This window comes from Choloepus didactylus, chromosome 11 (genome assembly GCF_015220235.1).
Source record: "Choloepus didactylus isolate mChoDid1 chromosome 11, mChoDid1.pri, whole genome shotgun sequence".
Taxonomy (NCBI): domain Eukaryota; kingdom Metazoa; phylum Chordata; class Mammalia; order Pilosa; family Megalonychidae; genus Choloepus; species Choloepus didactylus.
Window position 1 is genome coordinate 35,615,854 of NC_051317.1, and position 18,237 is coordinate 35,634,090.

General features: G+C 46.1%; 1 protein-coding gene and 1 long non-coding RNA gene across 3 annotated transcripts in view; one reads left to right on the forward strand and one right to left on the reverse strand.

Moving 5' to 3' along the window:
* Nucleotides 1-10,948, reverse strand: part of LOC119505976 (death associated protein) — a 65,969-nt gene extending 55,021 nt beyond the window's left edge. Inside the window, exon 1 of one of the 2 annotated variants that reach the window (XM_037798925.1) lies at nucleotides 10,733-10,948. In XM_037798925.1, coding sequence (XP_037654853.1) covers nucleotides 10,733-10,787 — 55 coding nt within the window. In that variant the 5' untranslated portion in view covers nucleotides 10,788-10,948. The remainder of the gene's footprint in view (nucleotides 1-10,732) is intronic. The other variant, XM_037798926.1, reaches the window with a different exon arrangement.
* A 176-nt stretch (nucleotides 10,949-11,124) lies between these two features.
* On the forward strand, nucleotides 11,125-18,231 carry LOC119505978. The gene is made up of 3 exons (XR_005210918.1): nucleotides 11,125-11,197; nucleotides 13,943-14,034; nucleotides 18,210-18,231. It is a non-coding gene; the product is annotated as an uncharacterized LOC119505978 (long non-coding RNA).
* Nucleotides 18,232-18,237: the final 6 nt, after the last annotated feature.

An 18,237-nucleotide genomic window follows, 5' to 3' on the forward strand; every position in this document is an offset into this window, starting at 1 on the left:
ACCCATTTAAAATGGCAATGACAGTACACAATTCAACAATTCTGAGTATATTCAGGGTTGTAAGCCATTGCCACAATTAATTTTAGAATATTTTCATCATCCCCCAAAAGAAACCCCAAACTCATTAGAAGTCACTCCCCATTTCCCTTCTCCTCATAGTCCCTGGCAACAACCAATCTACTTACTGCCTATTCTGGACATTTAATAAATGGAATCAGCATTTTGTGACTGGTTTCTTTCACTTTGCATGAGGTTTTCAAGGTTTATCCATGTTGAAGCTTGTATCAGTACTTTATTCTCTTTTATTTCTGAATAACGTTCCAGTGCATAGAAAGACTACATTTTATTGATTCATCAGTTGATGGACATTTGGGTTATTCCCACCTTTTGGATATTCTGAGTACTGCTGCTATAAACATTGGTGTACAAGTTTTTGTGTGTAAATAGGTTTTCAATTCTCTTGGGTATACACCTAGTAAAATCACTGGGTCACCCTCTATAGCTAACCTTTTGAGGAACTGCTGTACCATTTTATATTCCCACCAGCAGGGGTTCCGATTTCTTAACTGTGTTTACAACAGAACCATTTTTTCCCCAATAATATCAATTATCATCCTTTAGGAACACAGTGTTCCATGGAATAGTTTGGAAATGCTGGCCAACTGCATGAAATTCCCACCCTACATCCAAGAAGCTGGCTTGGCATGGAGGTCACCAGCATGAGCTTTGGGGCATCCTGAGCTACGTGGTCTCAGACTAGTTACTTGGCCTCTCAAAGCCTTGCAGCTTCATCTATGGGGGTAGAGCAAATTCCTAGATGGACAAGTTTAAACGGAAGAGAGAGGCATCTGGTAGCATCAGGGCATGTGCTTGAAAGATAGTGGAGCAGTCTGAATTCCATTCACCCTCACCCCAGGTCCTTCCTTCTCAGAACCCCTAAGTCTTCTGCCCCCAAAAGGCTTTGTCATGGCATGTCCTCCAGCATTTCAAATATAGTTGGACTCTGCTGAATCACACAAGTTCAGGACAATTTATATATTATGCTGATGAATAGAAAGGTGAATGTGAAACAAACCCTCAGACTTACACATTTCCAACTCTATTAAAGTCTCCAATTTCCCTATTGTGCCAGCCCCGCAACTCAGGAAGATTACAAAGCTTGCTTCTCGTGGCCAAGAGAACCCTAGCAGCTGTCCATTGGAAAAGGGTGAAGCAGAGTACAATCAAAATAAAGGAGTGTTTCAACAGTGAGTCTGCTGGTCTGAGTTTGGAAGCAAAATCTCCCTGATGCCACCACTTCCTTTCAATGGGAGAGGAGGCATCCTACTTGGGAAAGAAGAAAATATAATCCTGTTCAGCAATTCTCTCCAAAATCTCCTTTAAAGCCCATCTATTGATTTTTATTTCTATCATTTTATTTTTTCATTGCTAGAGCTGATATATTTATTTCTCCAATTTGGTTGTTTTTTTTGTTTTTTTTTAATATATATAGGGTCTTATACATGTCTCATGTTTTCATTTCTTTTTTATCTTCAATCATTTCATGCATACTTGTTTTATGGTTGAATATCCCATTGTTTTATTATCTGAGGTCCTTGGGAATCTAGTCCTGCTGTTTGTTTCCGCCTGCTGATTCTTGCTCTTGTGCTAGGTGGTTGTGGATTATGAGCTTGTCTTCAGGAGGGTTTTATCTGTGGGTGTCCTCTGCAGCCTGGCATTGGGGTAGTTTCTATTTGTAGAGATGCTGTCAATAATTCTGCTAGATAAGGACTTCTGGTGCTTGGGAATCCTTTTTATGTCAGAGTTCTCAGAACATTCCAGACCAAACAGTGTAAATATGAACTCCAAACCCATGTAAGAGCAGGACTGGCTTACAAATTCTCAAGGAGACTTTCTTCCCTACCCCGAGCCCAGGCTGAAAGAGACCAGCTTCCTTGTCATCCCTTGTGCTCTGGGTACCTTTTCCCTCCTCCATCCTTCTGCCACAGCTTTCTGTTGGGGCCTCTGGGGTCCCTCCCTGCCTCTTTGATGCTTACTGGTTGGAGTTTTGGTGCCATCTTTGTTTCTGGCCTCTAGGGATTTCCCTGGCTTTAGACTCAGATTTTAAAAAAAGTTGGAGCCAGCATTTTTAGGTGTTTATTTAATTTTTTTTTAACAGGATTTCCCAAGTTATATAGTCTGCCACACCATGGGAAATGGAGATTGAAAATAAAACTCTGTTGTATGTTAAAATAACTTCCCATGCTTTCGAAATGCAGGATCAGGGAGTTTTGAACGTTTTCGTTCACAGGAGTCTCCTGAAGGAATGGTCCCATTAAATGTTTCTTTACAATTCATCTCTCTTCGCCATCTCTCTCGCCCCCGTCCCATGCCAATCAGAATCTGACTGAAGGATGTCTGTTTAAAAATGGTCTCTCAGTCATTTTGACTTGGCAGACATGAAATTCTTAAAACTATACACTCACAGATGTGTCACTAAAAGTACAAAAGGGCTGTACCACTAACTACAAAGCAAACTGATGATGAATGTCAAGGGGCCATTTGAACTGATCAAGTCATCTTCAGTGCTCCTGGAGAAGACACCCCATCCCTCCATGATGTAAGGACACCATGTCAGGGCTCAGGCACCCAGCATTAGTGCTTCCATTTAATTTAGTTTATAAAAACAATTAACTTCATTAATTCCTTACAGTATGTTGGGTGATTAATGCGGCAATAAAAAGCAGCAATAATAATAACTCAAGGCTGAAACAAATTGATTTTCACTTGCTCTACTGCCAAAAAATATGATAGCATGTATTTGTTTTGATTGTTTTATCACTGTCTCTGGAACTCTTCTTCACTTGTAAAAAATACAACTGCAAAATTATTTTTGCAGAAATCTTGGCAGAACTATCTGCAAATGAAAGTATTTTTATGAGAGACCTTAGAAAATAACTCAGATTTTTGTAGTGGTGGCTGTTATTCAAGCAACAGCTTCACATCTGAAGACTAACCAGCTTCCCCTGGGGGAAATGCTGGGCAGAGGTGAAGGGTGTGGGTCCTAGAGCCGGACGCCTGGGTTCAAATCCCAGCTCTGGCTCGCGTGTGTCTGGGCAGGTCCCTCTCCGTGCCACAGTGTCCTCCATTGGTGAAGAGAGGGTGGCGATGCTTCTTTCTCCCAGGGATATGCCAACGATTAAACAGGTTAGCAGGCGTGAAATGCCTACAACAGGAAGTGACCCACTGTTTAGCTGCTCTTACACAACACGTTTGAAAAACATGCTTTTAGTACTTAGACCTCCGTAGTGTTCAAGTCCTTGGTAAGTCGATTATTTCTTTGCCGCAGTCGTCTTGCATGTAAGGTGGGAATAAGGAGGCATGGATGGATACCACGTAAAGGGCTTGCCCACCCGGGGCTCCAGTGGTGAGGTCAGTGTACCACCATCAGGCCCACCGTCGTTCCAGCGTCATCTATGTGCGTGTCCTAGGGCTGCCAGAACAAAGTAGCACAAACGGGGTGGCTTAAAACAACAGAGATTTATTCTCTCATGGTTCTGGAGGCCAGGGAGGCCAAAGGTCAGAGATGAAGGTGCTGACAGGACCATCCTCCCTCTGAAACCTGCAGGGAAGAAGCCATCCTTGGTCTTCCTTGGCTTGCGGGAGCATCTCTGCAACCTCTGCTTCCGTCGTCACTTGGCCTTTCTCCCATCTCTGTCCTCCTCTTCTTCTAAGGACACCAGCCCCACTGGAGCGGGGCTCACCTAATCCAGGACAACCTCACCTTAACTTCATTATATCTGCAAGGACCCTATTTCCAAATAAGGTCACATTCACAGCTACCGGGCTTTAGGACTTGCACACATCTGTTTTACTCAATTCAACCCATACCCGTATCTAAGTAAGGAAGCGTCTAAGTAAGGAAGATCCCTGATGCTTTTTCAATTTTATTTTATTTTATTTTTTTGATTCTTCAAGGTTTGCTTCTTCTTTATTGTTGTCAGCAGCAGCAACACATGCTGGGTGTTGCTATGTGCCACGCACTGTTGTAAACCACTCGTCCTGAATCATCTCACTTAAACCTCACCACCACCCTATGAAGCAGATACTGAGGCACAAAGGGGAGGGGAGCCACTTGCCCCAATTCCCATAGCTACAAGCAGCAGAGCCAGGACTGGAACCCAGGGGTCTGCACCCTCACTCGTAGAGGGTAGACCTCTCCCTGCTCTGACTCCTTCCAGGACACAGAGCATCACTGCTCCTCACAGAAAGACAGTACAGGCCTAGCGGGAGGCTGTGGTCATCACACTTAGCTTAAGAAAGAAAATGCACTTGAAATTCAAAGCTTTCTGCAGAGCAGCTTCCTGCCCAGTGGGTAAAAGAGGAGGCAGCATCATCCACCGCCAGGCATTCACTGGCAGGGGAGCACATATGGAGGAAGCAACTGACTACATCTGATCACCTGGCCCAAGCACCCTCCGGGGTCAGGGCCCCGGACTGGAGGAGGAAGTCACTGACAGCTTACTGGTGACTAATGATGAAGAGCAGGCTAGAAAAATCTATAGCTGGAAGACAGGCAGGGGGTGTTCCCAGTGCCACTCACTACTACTCTAAGAGGCCCCTGAACCTGGTGTGGTTTCCAGTGGGGAGTTGAGCAGCGCTGTCAATTCACACGAATACCCACCAAAGCAGAGGCAGCGGCGGTGGAGCCTGACCCACAAGCCTCTGCTATCCGTATTCTTGTCTGGGAAGAGCTACTGAAACATGTTATTCAGAGGAGAGCCAATCCACCCTAACGAAGAGATGAGAAGTTCTAAGAATATTTCTGGCAAGAAAAACAAAAGAAAACAAAAAACAAACCAGTGATGTAGGTTAGGATTCAACCCAAAGGTCTCAGGGATGGCAACACAGTGGCAGATAAGCGAAGTGAAAATGTAATGTGACCACCCCTGGAACTGGTGAGATTGGGTGGGGGGTGCTTCCTGATGGGAATAGGCCAGTGGAACATGCTCCGTCTTAGTTAAGAGAAAGGAAAGGGAATCACAAGGCACACAGAGACACTCACGTCCATGGATGCTCCTGGACTCAAGGGTGGGTACCCTATAAAGAGAATCTGGAGAGGGCAAAAGGGGCAAGAGGCAGAGAGAACCAGTTTGGGGACAGGGCACTGACAGCAGACATGAGTTATGGGGAATCCCAATGACACCACCTGGGGACTGGACAGGTTTCAGGAACCTTAGACATTGGGTGGAAGTAAGGGCTTGTGCTAAAACACAAGCCCCCAATAAGTTCCTGAGCTTGTATCCCTGATGCTTTCATCTCTAAGAAAGATGGGGAAGAAGTAAGGGAAGTGCTATTCTGAGCTTTGAACTATAGAGTGTTAACATGGGAAGGTCTTTAAAGATCACATGGGAACAGCTTCGTTCACTGCACAGAGATGGAGATGGCGTTCAGAGAGGTGGCGAGACTTGCCAGCATCATGGAACTTTGAATCAAAACTGGTACACCCAGGTCCTGTACCCCACACTAGCATGTGTTCCATTTCACAACTTGGTTTTAACCCAAAGGGCAGACTGTGGTGACTGGGACAAGATGGGAAGCTGGCTGGATGGTGACTGGGCCACCTCCCATCTATAATGCCCAAGCTGAGGAGTATGGGGGCAGCTGCATGGGTATCCTTGAGTTTAGGGACACTCGGCAAAGTATGATCTGGAGCCTGGAGGTGCTCCAAAGAAATCCGGCATTGGTGCTGGGTGGTGGAGGCAGAGACTGGTTTGATTTTCAACAAACCCAATCAATCCCAACCTCCCTTGCAGTTGGATTGAGGTCATTTCACTGAGTCCTGGCCAGCAGTATGAGAAAAAGTAACTGTGGGAGGCAGAATAAGATGTGCATGTCCTAACCCCCAGAAAGGGTGAATATGTTAGGTTGCATGGCCAGGGGGCATTAAGATTGCAGACGGAATTAATGTTGCTACTCAGCTGACCTTAAAATAGGGAGAGCCTCTTAGATCACGCAGGTGGATCCAATATAATCACAAGGGTCCTTAAAAGTGAAGTGGAGGCAGAGGATGAGTCAGCATCAGAGCGATGCAAGGTAAGAAAGATTAGGCCACTCACTGCTGGCTTTGAAGAAGGAGTAAGGGGCAAGGGGGTGGGGGCATGATCCAAGGAATGCAGGCAGCCTTCAGAAATTGGGGAAGGAAACAGATTCTCCCTAGAGCCTCCAGAAAGGAAAGCAGCTTGGCTGATACCTTGATTTTAACCCACTGACTCCTGACTCACAGAACTGTAAGATCCCAAGTTTAAGATGTTCTATCATAATTTGTTCCAGCAGCAGAAGGCTCACACAGCAGTGCACACCACTCCCAGGCAGCTGCCTACACCCCATTACAGTGAGCTACGCTCTCTCTGCACTTCTGTGGAGGCTGGGCATTGACATGGCATTGTGCAGCAGAAGGAGCCTGGGTCTCTTAGTCGTTCCTTGTAGGAAGGCCAACCAGGAGAACAAACGTTTACTGTCTTTAGCCACTGAGATTTTGGGTGGTTTGCTACTAGAGCCAGTATTTACTTATTGTAACTAATAAAGTAATTTATAGAAAAGTGAATATTCTCTATATAAACAAAAATAGTTCTGAAGTTGGAAAGGGGAAAGCACACACAAAGCCAAGTAAGAATGCAAAGAGCACTCTGTGACGTGACAGGGACACAAACAGAAGATGTGAGATGGGTACATAAACAAAAGTGCCTAGAGAACAGAGGTGAAATCTAAAACCTATCTTAGAAATGCTACTACACCTCTCTGACTGGGAGCTCTTGAAAAGTGCAGTAATAAAAGGGCTCTGCTTTACCTGGCAGGTCGAGTGCAGGGGCAGGCCTCTTTGCTGTCCCTTTAGTCCTTGATTAGTGACTAGAATGAGGACATCGGAGGTACACTTAGCAAGTCTGTGACTGTGCAATAGAGCGGCCTAGGCCACCTGAAATCCTTCCTGCAGGGAGATAATCCAGGGAGAATTATCACCCACAACCTCTTAAATGCGTCCTTAACCAATGTCTGCCTGTCTGAATGGTCAATATGACAGACTGGAACTATTTTGAAGTTAATTATTTAAAAAAAGAAGTGGTCTATTTCCCATTTTACTCTAAATAAATACAACTGCCTTTATATTCCTATTTGACTCAGCTTCTAGAAGGGATGTAAAGCACACTTCTTAAAAAACCAGAAGTAATACTAGGAACACTTAAAGCTCTCACAAATTAGATTTATGAGAACTTTAGTGACATATGGTTCTGGCTCCCCTGGGAAATGGAGGGAAATGGGGCCAGCAAAATGTGTTTAATAGAGATTTTAAACACATCGCCGACACAAACTCACAAAGACTGGCAGAAATGAGTAACTGTTCGGCTTACAATGACCTCGTCATTTCTGCTGTGGAACACTATTACTGCTGGTAGATGGAACAGAACCTCACTAATTCTAACTCTGCTAATCTGTATTTGCAATAACTCTCATGAAACCAGCAGTCTCACCCCATTTCTCCACATTTTGTAGCTGAGAGCAGTGGTGAGGTCTCCCATCACTAAGATTTGATTACTTTGACAGAGGGCTGCAGACTATAGCACATTTGCCAGGACGTTTTGCACCCCTGCCTACGTTCATAAATAACAAGACTTTGTATTTACACGGCGCCTTCCCACCACACTCTCCAGAAGGCCCGATGAGCCACCTCATTAATCTCCCATCCTGGAGGCAGGCACCTGGCAAGTGCCGGAGTCTTGGAACTAGGAGGACGGCTGCAGAGAGGCGAAGAGCACAGGCCTGGTAGGTGCTCATCCCAGGAGTCACTGACACAGGGGAGCTGGCAACAGGGACGCTCCAGAGGGTGTAAGCCAGCTTTCCAAACGGCACTGTCCCAACCAGAGGTTCATTAAATGAGCTAGTCAGTGTCAAGGGCTTAGATCCATGCTGGGCACACAGTAACACTAAATGAATATTAGCTACTATTATTACTATTTTTATGCTTCCTAAACTGGCTGAGTGCCCCTTACATCACCAGTCTAGATCAGAGAGTTCAGAGACATGGGGAACTTGCAGGCCGGCATGTATAGGGGGAAGTGAGGGGTGATAAGAGCTTCTGGAGAAACTCCTTCAGGAGATATATTCACTGAGTATTTTGTACAGGCACTTTGCTGGCCCTTGAGGATAAAGATAGAAAGAGGCAGCCCCAGAAGCAAGAGAGGAAGACAGGCAGAGGGAAGTGCAATAAGGGAAACAGGGGCATTGTGGGAAGACAGCAGAGAGTATGTGGTCTGACAGCAATAAAGAGAAAACACAAAAGAACAGTAAGATAATCACTGTGAGAGGATTTTATTGTTTCCGATTGAGGATTTAAGCCCTTAATGAAAGCAGTCTCAAAGTTTTAAAGCTGTTATTTTGATTTATGAACTGTGCTCCTGGCTATCCCTGATAATTATCCTTTATTATAGTGGGTTGCTCTTTTTTTTTTTTTTTTTTAAAAAAAAAACATCCACTCTGCAGAACTGCCTACTCCCTGGCAATGCCAGACTAAACAAGAAAGCCAGGAGCTTCCTGCCAAAAAAGGCTTTCACACAGGGCCATTTGCAGCATTGGGTGGAGCGGTGGGGCGGTAAAGAGGTGCTGCTGCTGCTAAGAGGCAAAACACAGCCACCCCCAAAAGGACCCTTCTGACTGCATCTCCGGGCCCAGGATGCCAGGCCCTTCCTCCAACTCCAGCCAAATCCAATGGGCCTTGTGAAGTGCTGAATGGCAGTGCTGGCTACCCTAAGCAACTCTTGCTGGATTTGGGTTTCGAAAGCTAAAGGACCTCCCCAGAAGTCACTTGAGGAATTCAGCTGTTAGCCTAACTGCCCTTGGGGCTCTGATCCTGCCAGAGACTGTCAGCAGCAAAGGCGCCCCACCCCGCAACTTTCCCAGGAGAAGACCATCTGGCCCCAGCGCTGCATTTAACAAGAAAGGAAAACTGAGCCCTGGAGAAGCTGCCTGACATGCTTCAAAACTTAGAACCCAGGTTCCCTGCCACACTAGTACAAACTTCCTCCTCTCTCCTGAGGCATAAATGAGCTATTTAATTTGTGATTCACAAAGCCTGTTTACTTCCCAATTCAAAGAAAATCAGAGCCCTACATAAAATTTCTCCTAGGAGGTGAATATAAACAGTTTATACCTCTGATCTTAAAGGTCTCCATATTGACAGGTCTCTATCTGCAGTTTAATTACTGCTGTGTTGATTTGATACCATTTCAACAGATACACTTCAGTGCAACTCATTCCTGCGGGGACTGGGGAGCCATGGGGTGGCTGCTACTGACTGGTCCTGGAGAATTAGCACTGTCTTGAGTGTAACAAAGGTGTCCTTCCCACTCTGCTGCCCAGATCGTCATGCATCAGACATGGACCCATAGCAATAAAAATCAAAGGTCAAAGCTATCCTGAAAGGAAATCTCTTGGGAGGTACCTTTCTTCCTTGAAAGGTACTAATGCCACACAAAGGCCCCCAAAAGACTATTTACCAATACAGTGGAACGAGTTCCTAAATTTCCATGCTTCTTAAGTCCCTATGCATCAGTTACCCATTTTTCTTCCCTAATGCCTGTTAAGTGGTGTCGCTGAGTCTCTTTCACCTGTGAAAAATATCCCCTACTTTGGAACACAACATATTTAAAGAACGGGTCCTACTGCCGGCGCAGGCCGAGCAGTGGGGTCCTGCAGTGGGGCACAGGAGAAGGGTCGGTGCATTCCTGGGCAGACATTACGGGAATCTTTACTGTAACAAACTGGTGCCTCAACAAGAAAGCAGCTTTTCCTAAGGTTTCTGTTATCGGAAGACCCTAAAAGAACCGCACACATTGGATGCATTAGCTTTGGGCCCCCCAATCGCCTCTGATTCTCAGGCCCGTTGTCCTTCCATATGGACGACTGTCTTGCTAAAGGAGATAGAAAGAGAATCGCGCCCCGTCTGGGCTGAAAGAGCAAAGAGGAACTGCGCGCAGAAAGGGGAGCAGGGGCCGTGAACCTCAAGGCTGCTTGGAATCATGTTTTCTAAGAAAGACGACTCCACGGATGTAAATTCTTCGGCTCAAAAGTTTACAACTTGCTGGGGAAAAAGAAACACTTTTGAGAAAAAGCTGGATAGGAAAGAAAAAGGAGGTAAAATAAGTCATATTAACTGATGAAGGATAAAAAAGGTTTACGCCCCTTCGGTTCTTTCGTAGGCAAGAAATGCTGCCAGCCTACAACGAATCAGCAATACAACACTGACTTCCAGTTGTTTCTGCGGATACTCGTTGTTGTTGTTGTTGTTTAAATCTGTCTGTTTTAGGTTAGTCCTGCCCATCAAACCATTTTCTTTTCCAGGTGCACAAGTGGACTTATTGGAGTCGTTCTAATTTGCACGCGACTCCCCGTTTGCCCGCACTGGCAACAAGCGCGTCTTCGCCCACGAGCCGACACGTCCCACACCGAAGTTTCTCGCCGGGACGTGGCGCGTCTCCAACGCCAGGCACGACGTGCTCTTTCTGGCCAGCTCTCCCGGACGGGCGTCTAGGGCCCCGCGCACCGGGAGCCGAGATGGGGGTCCCTCCCCGCGAGCCCCCGCCCGGCGCCCCATTCCGCGCCCCCGCCCCGGGCCCCGCGGTCGCGGGTTCGAGCCCGCCCTCCGGACTGCGCGGCGGCGAACCCCTCGAGAGGAGAGAAAAGTGGAAACGACCAGTACCGGCGGGCGGGTGTCCAGCTTTAGTCTCCAGCTTCCCTTCGGGAGGCGAAGACATGGTGCGGCCGAGTGTCCGACGGGCTGGGCCGGCGACGACGGCGGCGGCTCGCGGGCCGGGAGGAACTGCGAACGCGAGCGCCAAGCGGGACCGACGGAGGCAGGCGCGTGCGCGCGCGCGGAGGGGCGGCGGGGCCGCGCGCCGACGGGCACGCCCCGCGCCGCGGCTGCCAGGAGAGAGCGCGGTCGTCGCGCGCCGACGTGGCGCGGCACCGCTCGCAGGCTGCCGGCCTGCGGCGCGCGTGCTGACGTCACCGCGTCCGGCCCCGCCCGTCGGTTCCCGAGCGCCCCGTGTACGGAGCATGCGCAGAGGGCAGCGCCACGTTGGACGCCGTGGCGGCGGGCGGAGGAGGAGCGGGGAGGAGGAGAGTCGCGGGGTTGGCGTTGGACGGTTGCGAGCGGCAGTTGGAGGTTAGCAGGGGCAGTCGCTGGGGGATATAAAGGGCCCTGCGTGAGGTTGGGTCCTCGGTGGGACGCGCCCTGCGGAGCCCCCCAGATGGACGCGTATCGGCTTCGGGGAAGAGGAGCCGTCAAATGGGGGCGCCCGGGGCGCTGCTGTATCTCCGGGAGGAAACGGCCCATCTGCTGCATGCCCCACCACGTCTCACAATTGAAGCACCTAATTAAGGGCGGAAATGAGACCCCAGATGGGACCTGACGGGGGGCGGCGGATAGCGGGGATTAGCATGCTCAAAGAAGATGCTCCCCGGGTGAGAAAGGTAGCGCTGAGAAACCTTGGCAGATTCTTTGACGGTTGCATCTGTGCTTGCAGCCTCCGCCGTCTTCCTGTGGCGATGGAAGAACCGTCCTTGATTCTGCCCAAAGCTCACCCCCTCTTGTGCTCTGTCTTGATCGTAGCTCTCAAGCACGTTGCAACTGTAGTTATCCTCTCCAGCCTTATCAGTCCCCCCTTGCTGGGTTAGCAGTCAAACTTGCCTAATGTGAAACCTCTTTTGAAAGAAAACACGGCCACGGCCACGTGTCTTGATTATATATCCCCTCTGGACAAAAGAGATTGTCTGAATACATTGTCTGGTTTTATCCCCCACCTCCTCCGCGGCTGCCCCCAAACCACGGACACTTTTCTTGTCATAGTCACTCAATCCAACGGTCCCTTTTCCAGTCTCATCCTACTTCTCAGCAGCGTTTGACCCAGCTGACCTTCCCCTCCTTCACTTTGGAGACTGTCAGACACGGTCTTCTCTGCTGTCTTCTCCCTTCTTATAGTCTTCTAAACATTTGAGGACACCAGGGCTCAGCACTGGCCCTTTTCTTTATCTACACTCTCATCTGCAGGCCTGTAGGTATGGCTGTCATCCAGATGTTTATGGATGCCAAGTTAGCAAACCCTTTTCTTTCCCTGACCTCTTGACTGAGCTCCAGATTCAGATATCCTACTTCCTTCTTGGTATATATACCTGGATGTCCAAAATAGCATTGTTCACCCCTTTTTGCATCACAGAGGCATAAAAATGGATATTTAGTAGGTTGACCTAAGATGTATTTTTTTTTTCTCTGCACGTTTCAACATCACTGATAATGGGATAACTGTTGACAGTCATGATATGGTTGCCACTCTCTTGCATTCATATCAAAACTTGCAGATGGGTGTCAGCAGCTTTAAAGAATCTCCTGCAGTTGACAGTGAAGCACTTTTTAAAGAAACACTGCATCAGTGGGACAGAGCAAGAGTAACTGCAGACACTGACTTGAATTCTGAGTGTAAAGAAGATTTAGAAATATCCAACCAATTAATTTTGAGAATTTTTCCTTTGTATATATGTGTAAGAGTGCTGTATGGTTAAAACTCTTGTCTTAAAAGCCTAAAAGAACTATTTCTAAAGTATAAAATAAAAGTTGCAGGATAATATTGGCAGCTGTACTGGTTTGTATATGTTATGTCTCCCAGAAAAAGCCATGTTCTTTGATGTAGCCTTGTGGGGGCAGAGGTATTAGTGTTGATTAGATTGTAATTCTTTGAGTGTTTCCATGGAGATGTGACCCGCCCAACTGTAGGTGATAAGTCTGATTGGATAATTTCCATGGAGGCGTGGCCTCGCCCATTCAGTATGGGCCTTGATTAGTTTACTAGAGTACTGTATAAACTCAGACAGAAGGAGCCAGCTTGCTACAGCCAAGAGGGACACCTTGAAGAACACACAGGAGCTGAGAGAGGAGCTGCAGATGAGAGACAGTTTGAAGACGGCCGTTGAAAGCAGACTCTTGCTCTGGAGAAGCTGAGAGAGGACAAATATACAAAGTGCAACTAAGAGTGACATTTTTGAGGCACTGCAGCTTAGAGAGGAACATCCTGGGAGAAAGCCATTTTGAAACCAGAACTTTGGAGCAGATGCCAGCCACGTGCCTTCCCAGCTAACAGAAGTTTTCTGGACCCATTGACCATCCTCCAATGAAGGTACCTGATTGTTGATGACTTACCTTGGACACTTTATGGCCTTAAGACTGTAACTTTGTAACCAAATAAACCCCCTTTTTTAAAAGCCGATCCTTTTCTGGTGTTTTGTGAAAAGACAGCATTAGCAAACTGGAACAGCAGCATTTTTTTTTTTCTTAGTGGTACATAAAATAAAGATACATCTTATGAGCTTTGGCATCTTAGACTCAGTGACACATGTCACTACTCAGGCACCCTAGGCTATAAGGAAGAGACTTTTAAGGCAAGACCTGAACTGTCTGGGGGCCCTGGTGGCCCCATTCTCCTCCACTGGGCTGCCAAGAGGTCTGAAATGATGAGTATCACAGTGACCTGTTCTCTGGGATATCCCAGTTGGGACACTGCTGCAACAGCTATGTCTAATATTACATGTTCAAAGCGGAAATCCTGATTCACACACACCCACCCCAGAGATGATTTCCCCTCTAGAATAGAATCCAAACTACTCATGGTGCGGAGTAGCTGCCCACTCAGTAGCATTCTTACTGAAGGAAACAGTTTTGTTTAAGGACGTAATGAACCTTAAAACAAACACACATCTCCCAGCATTCCTTGCAGCTAGGGGTGGCCAAGTGACACAGTTCTGGCCATTGAAATGTAAGTGGAAGTTTGTTGGGCGATTTCTGGGGAAATTTTGCATTCTTGATGTGAGTACCACCTTTCTTGGGGTGACTTTGTGGTTCTTCCTACATTAAATTTAGGAGATGGAAGGCAGAGCAATCATGATGCAACCATGAGACAACCAAAGGGATGAAAACTACATGCAAAAGTTGCTGGAGCAGAAAGATCAAAGGTTTGTGGGACTTGGGTGACCTGTGGAGGCTCTGGACAGCAATGGACTGCTGTCTGCAGACCTCTGTTGTGTGGGAAACAGCCTCCTATGAGTTCCTGTAGGTGGGTTTCTTTACATACAGCCAAACACAGCCCCTAATGCTCACGGCCTACCGGGCCCTGCGTGACGTGCCATGCCTGCCTCTCTGAGCTCCTCCCAGGGCTCCTCCCTGGCCACATTGGCCTTTCTGTGCTCCTTGGACATGACCAACGTATTCTCCTAAGGACTTTATTAGCTGTTCCCTGCCCCTGGAACCATCACCCCCAGCTCCTTGTGTTGTCAACTCCTCATTCTGGAATCCGCTTTCGAGAGAGGCCTACCTTGACCACTGAATCTGGGAAGCCAGCCCAGACATGACTCATCTCCTCACCTGGAATTCTGCATTTGTCTGGCTGCTCGTTCATTGTGTGTCTCCTCTCACTAGAATGCCAGCTCCACGAGGGCAGAGACCTTGTCCGGCTTGCCCACTGCTGTGTTCCCAGTACCCAAAACCATGGTGGGCCAGGAGAAGCACCTGGTAGACTTCCCCACCCTATAATTCTGTTTCCCAAGGAGCACAGCTACATTTAATTTCTTAGAACTGTTACCTAAGTGAAGAGCAGCATGAGAACACACAGAGAATGAAAAATGTACGTGGTGCATGGATAGCACGTGGCCGCTAATCTTTTGTGACATTTACTTTAACTTGTGAGCAGGGAACCACCAGCCCCATGGGCCTGAGATGCAGGCACGGCCCGTTGTAAGCACTCCACGTAGACATGCATACTCGGCAGGCATTTTTGGAATTGCTGAATGAATAGTCTCATTTGATTCTCTCAGTACCTCTGGGAGGGAGGCAGGTTATCCCCATTTTACCAGCTGCCTTAGTTTCCTAGGGCTGCCATAACAAAGAGGCACAAACTAGGTGGCTTAAAACAACAGAGATTTATTCTTTCACCATTCTAGAGGCCAGATCAGCGTCAAGGTGTGGACAAGGCCACCCTAATCCATATGGGACTAGGACATATTGGATTTGACCCCCACTTAGCTAATTCCAGCTGCAGTGACCCTACTTCCAAATAGGTCATGTTCTAAGGTACTTGGGGGGACTTCATGATATCTTTTTTTGGGGGGAGACAGTTCAGCCCACACCACCAAGAAAAACATAAATGAACAAAAATGGAGAACAATTTTTGGGCTTGGGTAGGACCTCACTCTGGTGAGTGCAAGCTGGAAACAGAAGCTAGATTTTTCTAAGCCCCAACCCCACTTTCCCATAGTTGGCTGATTTTTTTAAATGTAAAATTACTTTATTTATCAAATAAAAAACCATTTCCAAACAAAACAAAGCAAAGCAACGGGAAAAACAAACATCCTGAAATAACTTCATTCCTTCCAATATACTCCTACCTGTTGGTTGATTTCTAAGGAGAGTTTTGGGAACACTTTCCTCTTTTCCTCCAAGGATGCTGTCTTCTAATCTCAGCAGAATAAAAGGGGTGCTGAATCTACGATACTCCTCAGCATGAATGCTGTAGGCACTGGAAAAAGTATTTGACATGGAAACAGAATATGCAATTCTGTTTGCCGTATGTGTACTTTTTGTAACCTTGGCTGTGTCACTCGTCCTTTCTGAGACTGAGTGTCCTTATATGCAAATGACACCTGTGAACACTCACACCTCCCTCAGGTGGCTGGGAGAGTTCAGGACTTTAACCAAGAGCTCACTCTGCCCTCCTGCAGCCTGGTGGCATCTCATACTTTCCGGAAGGTCTTGAGACACCAGTGGTTCTCTGCTGTTATTGACAAGGACACGGAGCCTCTGAAAGGCCAAGCACAGGGGCTGGCAGCTGGTGTGGGGGCGATGCAAGAGGACCCCAGAGGACCCAGCTCTTGCCATGGTCTACAAGTGCTTTGTAAACTGCAATATACTACAGAATGTACAGTTATTTCTGCAGAGGGAGTTTTTCATTAGCATTCATGAAATACATGAATTGCCCCAGGATGTATAAAAAGAACCCCACGTATCAATCCGTCTGCTAAACACTGCTTTCTTACTCTGTGCCGGCCCATACTTTCTGTGTTCTTATGCTGTTGTCTGAAGGATGAGGATTTTTCTTTTCTTATTCACTACACAGAATCTCTCTTTCGATGTTGGTTCTGCTCCTAAAGGGAGGGCAGCAGCTATTCTCAACCTTGGTTGTAGCATCCAGGGTATTTCTGATTATATTACGCTAAGGTGATTTTAAATAATATTAACTTAAATATAATTTATTTGACACACACGTATAATACTTGAAGGAGGATATACATGTCCCAAATTCAAATAGAAATGATAGAATATCGCAAGTCTTATATGCGCACACACACATGCATCTCTGGAGATTTCATTGGGGCCTTGACTCGTCAATCACTCAGAGTAATTGAGAAGAATGTTGAGGCATTTTTCAAGAGTGATTCAACAGCAAAGAAAGGATATGGAGGGCAATTTTAGTCACAGTTGAGTTATCCTTTAGCTAAGGATATCTGAAGAAGAAGAAAATAACACTAACCTGAATCTTCACAAAATATTCCATTTATCTTTATTTGGAAGTTAGAAAATAGAAACGGCAAAAAAGATGAGAGTAATACAGCCATGAATACTGATTTCCTACAGAATTGTAAATGCTATGTAAGTTATTTATGAAAAATGGGTGTTAGCTGAGAAATAGGGGACAGGGTGAGGGATAATTTTATATCTGGCTCTTCCACTGAGTCATTATTTGAACTTGTGCAAGCTACTTGCACATTCTGTGATTATGTTTCCATATTGGAGGCAATAATGCCTCTCATACCTGGGGATTCAAATAGTTATTCAATATTATGCCTTAGGATTTATCTCCTTGTATAAAATTTCCTACAAGGTTATATGAATTGCTGTAAGTATAAAAAATAAACATGACAAAGACATGAAGAACAAAGACGCTTTCAGCACAATAAAATCATCTCAAGGGAGTCTGAAACCTGAAATTGAAAAACATTTTTTTAAAATAGACAATTTTTTAAGAGCAGCTTTAGGTTTAAAGAAGACTTGTGCAGGGAGTACGGAGAGCTCCGTACACCTGCCCCCCACTGTGCCTCAGTTTCCCCTATTATTAACCTCTTGAATTAGTGTGGTACATTTGTTACAAGTGTTAAACCAATATTGATACATTATTGTTAGCTAAAGTCCATAGTTTGCACTAGGGTTCACTCTATGTCACACAGCTCTGCGGTTTTAGGCAAATGTGTAATGTCATGCACCCACCATTATGGTGTCACACAGAACAGTTTCACTGCCCTAAAAATGCCCTGGGCTCCACCTATCCCTCCCTCCCTCAACCCACCTGGCAACCGCTGATCTTTTTACTGTCTTTAGAGTGTTGTGTTTTCCAGAATGTCATATAGTTGGAATGTCATATAATGTGTAGCCCTTTCAGACTGGCCTCTTTCACTTAGCGATATGCATTTAAGGTTCCTCTTTGTCTTTTTATAGTTTGATAGCTCAATTCTTTTTATTGCTGAATAATATTCCATTGTTTGGATGTGCCACCATTTGTTTATCCATTCACCAATTGAAGGACATCTCAGTTGCTTCCAATTGTGGGCAATTATGAATAAAGCTGCTATAAACATTTGCATGCAAGATTTAGGTGCACATCAGTTTTCAACTCATTTGGGTTAATGCCAAGGAGACTGACTGTGGGGTTGTATGGTAAAGCCTATGTTTAGTTTTGTAAGTGCCAGACTGTCTTCCAAAGTGGCTGTAGCATTTTGCAGTCCCGCCAGCAATCACTGAAAGTTCCTGTTGTTCAATACCCTCGTGAGTATTTGGTGTTGCCAGTGTTTTGGATTTTAGTCATTCTAATGGACTTGCAGTGGTATCTCATTGTGTTTTAATTTGCAGTTCCCTTATGCTATATGATGTTGAGCTTTTCATATGCAAATAAACATCTGTATATCTTCTTTGATGAAGTGCCTGTTCAGATCTTTTGCCCATTTTAAATGGGTTGTTCCTATTGTTGATTAAAAGTTCATTGTATATTTTGGATACAAGTCCTTTGTAAGATATGTGTTTGCAAATATTTTCTCCAACTCTGTGAATTGTCTTTTCTTTCTCTTAACTGTGTCTTTTGCAGAGCAGAAGCTTTTAATTTTGACGAAGTA